The 6,881-nt window shown below is 35.7% G+C and overlaps 1 protein-coding gene across 4 annotated transcripts in view; it reads right to left on the bottom strand.

Annotated features, from left to right (window-relative positions):
* Positions 1–1,843: 1,843 nt before the first annotated feature.
* LOC107729526 (RNA-binding protein FUS-like) overlaps positions 1,844–6,881 on the bottom strand; it is a 33,408-nt gene continuing 28,370 nt past the window's right edge. For 3 of the 4 annotated variants that reach the window (XM_016540069.1, XM_016540070.1, XM_016540068.1), the window contains exons 9-17: positions 6,245–6,279; positions 3,657–3,689; positions 3,441–3,550; positions 3,223–3,352; positions 3,010–3,105; positions 2,781–2,916; positions 2,523–2,620; positions 2,284–2,419; positions 1,844–2,158 (exon numbers count right to left, since the gene is read on the bottom strand). In XM_016540069.1, coding sequence (XP_016395555.1) covers positions 2,119–2,158; positions 2,284–2,419; positions 2,523–2,620; positions 2,781–2,916; positions 3,010–3,105; positions 3,223–3,352; positions 3,441–3,550; positions 3,657–3,689; positions 6,245–6,279 — 814 coding nt within the window. In that variant the 3' untranslated portion in view covers positions 1,844–2,118. The remainder of the gene's footprint in view (positions 2,159–2,283; positions 2,420–2,522; positions 2,621–2,780; positions 2,917–3,009; positions 3,106–3,222; positions 3,353–3,440; positions 3,551–3,656; positions 3,690–6,244; positions 6,280–6,881) is intronic. The other variant, XM_016540071.1, reaches the window with a different exon arrangement.

Genomic DNA, 6,881 nt, shown 5'->3' on the forward strand with positions numbered 1-6,881 from the left:
TAATTGTGAAAGTGCCTCTGCTATGCACTATTTGACCAATAACGTTAAAATAGATTGTGGGTATTTGTTCTCATGAAAATTAAAATTGTAATATACATTTACATTAAACTATTTTCTTGCCTTTACTTTTCTCAGAACAGCACAAAATATGTTTGACCGATGTAAGCGTGACTTCTTTATGGCGAATCTGCATTTTCGTTTCATTTTTACGTCATCGAAGTGCGAACTTGATATAGCTGCGTGTACTTAAAAGGTTATTTTCTATTCGTAAATATTGCAAGACCTTTGTTAAGATGCATAACAATTGCACGACAAATTTATAATAATACTTACTTTATTGAACGGTAAAAACGACAAATTTAGAAGAAGGGTGCACATGGATTATGAGTTATGCGCAGAAACAATTTCCTCACAACTACTACGACCGATAATTTGGGAGTAAAACGAGCTGCAAAATAAACTTTAATAATAAAAAATAATACTTTTTCTCGTATTTCTAAATAACTCGTATAATCGCAATATAATAATTTACTCAAAGAAACAGTGCAAAGGAATATAAAAGTATGATATATAAAGTTGCCATGCAGCATTTTTGCCCCTGTAGACTCCTGGGAGGCATTATGATAAATTATGAGATTATTAATCATTGTCCAACATATTGTAACGATATTGGTGCATGCGTGTTTCAGATACGGAGAGAAAATACTATATAGCCTATACATAGCACACAAGTTCGAGAATATCCGAGCTTTCAGATTATATTTTTAGTCATTATTATTCAATTTCATTTCATTTTACATATATTATTATTTTTTTATTCTTACTTGTTCTATCCACAAGTTCAGAAACCCCTACACGTTAGTGGACAGCAGGTGGTGCTGCTACAATCTCACAGGTAATTAAACATTTATTAATAGTTTGTTTTTCTTTAATAAAATGGAAGGGTATTAATAGTGCGACATAAGGTAGTGAATATAATGGCAGGTAAGTATAATCTCTTTCTCTTACCTGTGTTTTTGTTGGCTCCTAACAACCTAAGAGACTCCTGGGGTTACAGTTGGAGGTCTGAGAGTTCACACTTCCTCAAGAACTGAACTGTTGTGCTGTGGTCTCACCTTCATTCACCTTTCAAAGGACAGTGGTTTTGGTGCCTGTATCAGCTTCAATGTTCTAGGAGGACTGATTAGAAATAACGTTATTTAGGGGAGTCATGTTACACTTTTATAGCCATCTGGTCCTCTATAGACAAGTGTGCACTGAGTAACTGGGATGCACCTCAAGCTCACCATCATTTTTGTCACTTGACATAATGAAATGCCTTCCTATTATTTAAACTATAAATTAATTACTATTGTGAAAACGTTGTGCCATTAATCTTTAAGCAGTTGTTTTCGTATAATTGAATATTTAAATATGATAGGTTTTATTGATATTTTGACTGTTTTTGTTTTTATATTTTCATTTTTTTGTAATTTTGTTGTAATTTTTATCTATTTATTTTTTAATATAGTTTTTATTCAGTTTAATTTTTTATTATTTTAGTGTTACCTTGGCAAACACCTGAAATGAAGTGAATTTATTATGAAATGAATTTAAGTTAATGTTTATTTTAAAGAAAATAAATGTAATGAAAAGTAATAAATGTTTGTGTTTTACTTGACTATAATAAACCTGTAATTAAAAAATATTCATTTAGAGATAAACCATTTGTTTGTTTGTTTTGTACTTAAAGCAATAGATAAAGCACTTAAATAGGATAAAAAGATGTTGAAATAAAGTAATGCCACATTACAAGTTTGCTATTTTCAAAAAATTTTCATTTTAAACCACAGTTTTCAAAAAATTTCAAAGAAAGTACATTTAATAAATTGCACAAATATCACAACTGTGATCTAAACACCAGCAAATTCAGAGAGGAAAAACGCAAAATTCATGATTAAGAATATCAGAATAGAGAGAATACAAAAAAATAATATTAGCAGAACTAAAACAAAAACACAAATTTTTGACAACATACAACACAAACCATGAGCAACAAGGTAATACATGTTGAAGTGGAGTGAATACTGGTCCCACATCGAATTAAAGTCTTGTTTGGACAAAAGAGAATTTCTCCCATTAGTAAGGCCGGTCTCTGCGGTCATGTCTGTGTTCACCCCTGAAAAACACACAACGCAGGCAATGAAACACATTTTTCACTGGTGAATACTGTATACTGAAAATCAGTTTTCTACTAAATAACATTTTAACATGTGCAAGAGCGTGAATCATCAGTAATTTCACCGTGAGTCCATCTTGCCAGGTCCAAATCCTCCCCGGTCACCTCCCCTCCCTCCTCTGAAGCCCCCTCGATCGCCACCATGGCCGCGGAAACCACCTCGATCAAAACCGCCTCTGCCTCTGTCTCCACCAAAACCACCTACAAAATCAGATACATTAAAGCAGCAATCAATCCACTGAGTTCTCTCAGTCACATACGACTGCAGCATCTTGTTCTTTTTCGCAGAAATGTTTCTCTTTACCTCCCATCGGTGACATTCCTCCTCCACTTCCCTCCGGTTTGGGAGCTTTGCACTGATTACACTCATTTCGCCATGAGAAGTTCAAATTACCACAAGTTCTGCCCACACACAAGAGAAAAGCAACAATACACAATGTTAAAGCCGCCAGTTGAGATTTGATATGCATTTAATACTTTACGTGAGTGTACTATATATAACTTGTATTATGTAACTGTAAACGCTTCACAATTTGGTAAGAGTTTACAAACCAACACTTACGGGTTTGAACATTTCCAGTCTCCTGCTCTTTGCTGGCCACCACCACCACCACCGCCGCCACCGCCACCATTGTTGCCTGGGAAACCACCACCACCAGCACCTCTTCCACCCCCAAATCCCCCACGGCCCATTGGCCCTGCCAGAGGAAAAAACCATGTCAGGAAAACAACACAAAGACTAAAAGAAAAAAGGAGATGACTTAAAATACCACAGCAAGATATAATCTTACCTCCTCGACCACCTCTCATGCTGCCACCGCCGCGTCCAAATTCAGCTCTGCGAGTAGCGAAGGACACCTTGATAGGATTTCCATTAAAATCCTTACCTGAGGAGGAAAGATGTGACTTAGATGTCCAGGAAATCAAAAAATAAGCGAAAACAAACAGACTCCAAACTTGTTTTAGGGAAAAGGCACTAGTGTGATCTACTCTGACCAACATACCATCAAACCAAGCAATGGCTGCTTTTGCAGAAGGGGGGTCATCAAAGGAAACAGTAGCCTCCCCTTTAAGCTTCCCTGTCTCTCGGTCTGTGTACAGATTTATCATGGGTAATCCTGTTTTCTTATTGATCTGTGTGAGAAAATAAAATGATATTAAGACAAGGAGAACTATACAAAGATAGTTGCTACACAGTGGGAGTTTTCTCTCGCTTTTCCACCTTGATGATGCCGATCTGTTTGAAGAAATCTGCTACTGACTCCACGGTATAGTCGTCTCCAAGACCTTGTACAAAGATGGTGTTGTTGTCAGAGTTATCCTGCTCCTGCACTGTAAAAAATAAAAAAATAAAAAAAATAAAAAAATCAGAAATTTATAATCAGGCTGGAAAATGGTCTATTAATGCAAGTAATATACGATTATGTTTTTGACTTACTATTGGGCCCACCAACTCCATGATCCCTGGGCCCTTTGAAGTGAAAGGAACAGTCATTAATATTACATATGTACACAAATTACACACACTTATATTACTTATTATTATTCTTAATCATTTTGGGGGTCATATACTTCTGTACCATCAATTATATATAATGTATGCTCCAAATTTAGAAAACAGGACCTGATACAAATCTGTAGCTGGATATTTGAGAGAGGAACACCACAAGCACCAACCAACACTACACATTTTCAAAACTGATGAAAACCGGCCAACATTTGAATAAGTCCGAGGTCTTAAGTGGGAGATTCTTTCCTCCCATACCAATAGTTGTAGCTTGATTTATACTCAAAAGGCAATCCGAAATACATCTCAGACAACTCCATGTAGTGGCTTTTTATCCCTCATTGCAAAGCGGAAACCATGCAATAACCGTCTAGTTCAACCATACTTTTACAGTCAGCTTTGCAAAGAGCAGCGATTGGGTCTTTTGTTGTTGTTGGTTTCTTGTCATCTTTATTAGTTGTAGGTATTTGGTCAACTTTAAAACATGCACAGCTAATAAGGACAACTTTTAATATTCCACCTTAAAATACCACTGGATACCACTTTGCAACCAGTAACATTCACCTTTTTAATGAGGAGTAACTCCATCATCAGCACTGCACATCACAGTAATACGTGACATTTGGACACATTTCATCAATGACCATACGTTTATTGGCCATATGATAAGGTTCTCATTCTCCACCCCACGAAAGCAGATTTCCAAACAGTGAGACACTGGGTTGTGTTATTGCTTTTGCTCTCGGAGTACATCTACATATTAGATTTTCCCAGGTTAAGCAACCATTTTTCACAACTTTTACACAAGTGCAAGTAATTTGTCAAACCATTAGAATAGTTACCAACACCACTGACGTTTAAAGAAGATTACGATGATCAACGATGAACCACCATCTCACACATTTTACCAGTCTAATCTGAAGACATAAAAAAAAAAAAATCCCTGAAACCCAAATGTTGTACTTTCAGTATTAGGAAATATGACCATGACTCACTGTATTAGACAGCCAGATGTTCCTTAACCCCAAAGTGTAGCAAGCTTTGAAATCACCTTGAAGTTCACCATACAATCCACCATCTTCAGCAAATATTCTTTCCATACGAAACCCATGACAATTTTCACCAGATCTGGTTGCATATCAAATTGTATTTGAGCTAGCCATATAAGTTTCAACACCTTGTTATAACTTTAGATGCCATTCGACGTAGTTACCAGTTAGAAACCATGTGGAGAACACAAGCATGTTGGTTTCCAGCCGATGCGGTCATGTTCAAACAATTATGAACAAGTTACGCATGTTCCAAATTGTTATATATTGTGAACATGCTTTGTCATATTGACCCCTATCTATCTCCAGGTCTCCATTCCTGTTGTTTTAGATCATATTTTATCAGACAAGTACTAAACACTAAAACCACCAGACACAAATGGATTTGAACAACCTCTAGAATCCAGTTGTTGGCCACCTGAATCCACCTTTTAAAAAGCAAAAGTGCTCAGAGTACAAGTTGGGTGCAACAAAAAGTGAGATTCAAAATAAATAAAACAATTTAAAAAAAATGTATTGGATTCTTCAAGGTAAATTCGAACAATATTATTTTAGTGTGGTTGTTGGCCCCGTAAAATAAAAATCAGTAAAGGGTACAGGAATTTTTCATTCAAATTGATTAATATTTTTTAATATCCAATATTCTCCCAGACTTCTGGAGGCATTACATGCATTGTAAGAACAGTCAAGCTGATAAAGGTATGTGTGTATCACTTTTTCTGTCCAACCACCACAAAACGATACTGCCACTGTAGGTGCAAGCATTAAAAAAAGTATTTTTTGCAACACAACTGACTTTTTTTTTTGCATATCAACTAAAGAATGGTGCTTTTTGATAAAAGTGCATAATAAACCACAACAATCCATTTTGAGTCACCAAAACCATCACGTATCAACCATTTTGTACCATGTTTCTGAGTCTGCTCAATAGCTATTACTAAATATTCCTTATATTTTTTCCTTATATTGAGAATATTTTCTGAAGTGTGTAGCGACATTAACAAGAGAAAGAATGTTGAAATAATAGCAATAATTCACCCAAAAATTTAAATTCTCTAATTATGTCTAAATTAATTCTCTGTTATGTTCAACAGAAGAAAAAGTCGTTTGGACTTAAACACCATGAGGGTAAGTAAATTACAGAATTTTATATAATTATATATACATTTACATTTTATATAATTTTATATAATATCCCTTTATATAATATCAAAAGATTTTTTTTTATTTTCTATGACGGTTTTCAAATGAGTTTGTATTTCTTTCTTAACCATCCATAATGAGCATGCTGTTGCTAAATCTATTAAAGCGTAGTTGTTTACCACACACACCAAGTGGTTACCACATTCGTTTCAGTGTATTCTTTTAATGCAAGTTTGTCTGTGACACAACCAGATGCCCACTCCTCCCTCTTTGACCAGGCTCTCTTTAAACCCCTTAATTTCCTTGTTTAAAGAGTTTGTCACTTACCACCAAACTTATTGAATCCTCCACGATCACCCATTCTGACGGAGAAGGAGAGAGAAGCGAGACGAATTGAAGGTTGATGAGGGTAGTGCCCCATTTCACTCTTGAGGCTGGAAAGGCCCCACCCATCTCCATCATCTTTTCTACAAGATCCCCATTGCCCCCTATCCCTGCCGTCCCCTCTCACTAGGTTCACCTTTCCTCATAACCCATAAGGGCTTCTGGGAAACCCTTTTGATATTTCCTTCCCAAAGTCATGCGGGCCCCTATATCATAACCATTTTGCCACTATTTTGCTCAAAAGAATTACCATATTTTTTTACCGTACAGATTTGCAGTGCATCTGTGAACTCAATCATTTTGTTTCACCAAATTAATTATTTTCTTTTATCAGATCTTTAGCCCAGGACCTTCACCCAAACATTATCCATGTTCTGTTACTTTGGACAGAAACTGCACACACTGCATTCAGTTTTGCATTTAAATTAATAGAGACATGACTGATGTGACCACTCTCCCCCCTTTTGGATGAATCCAACTGTTCCATACTGTTTTAAGATTTGAAAGGATCTTTAAACATTCCCTAATGCAAAACCTTTTTTTTTTTTTTTTTGCCCATAAGTTTTTTTTTTTAATTGAT

Source organism: Sinocyclocheilus rhinocerous, unplaced genomic scaffold (assembly GCF_001515625.1).
Source record: "Sinocyclocheilus rhinocerous isolate Xijiao unplaced genomic scaffold, SAMN03320098_v1.1 scaffold697, whole genome shotgun sequence".
NCBI classification, from domain to species: Eukaryota; Metazoa; Chordata; class Actinopteri; order Cypriniformes; family Cyprinidae; genus Sinocyclocheilus; species Sinocyclocheilus rhinocerous.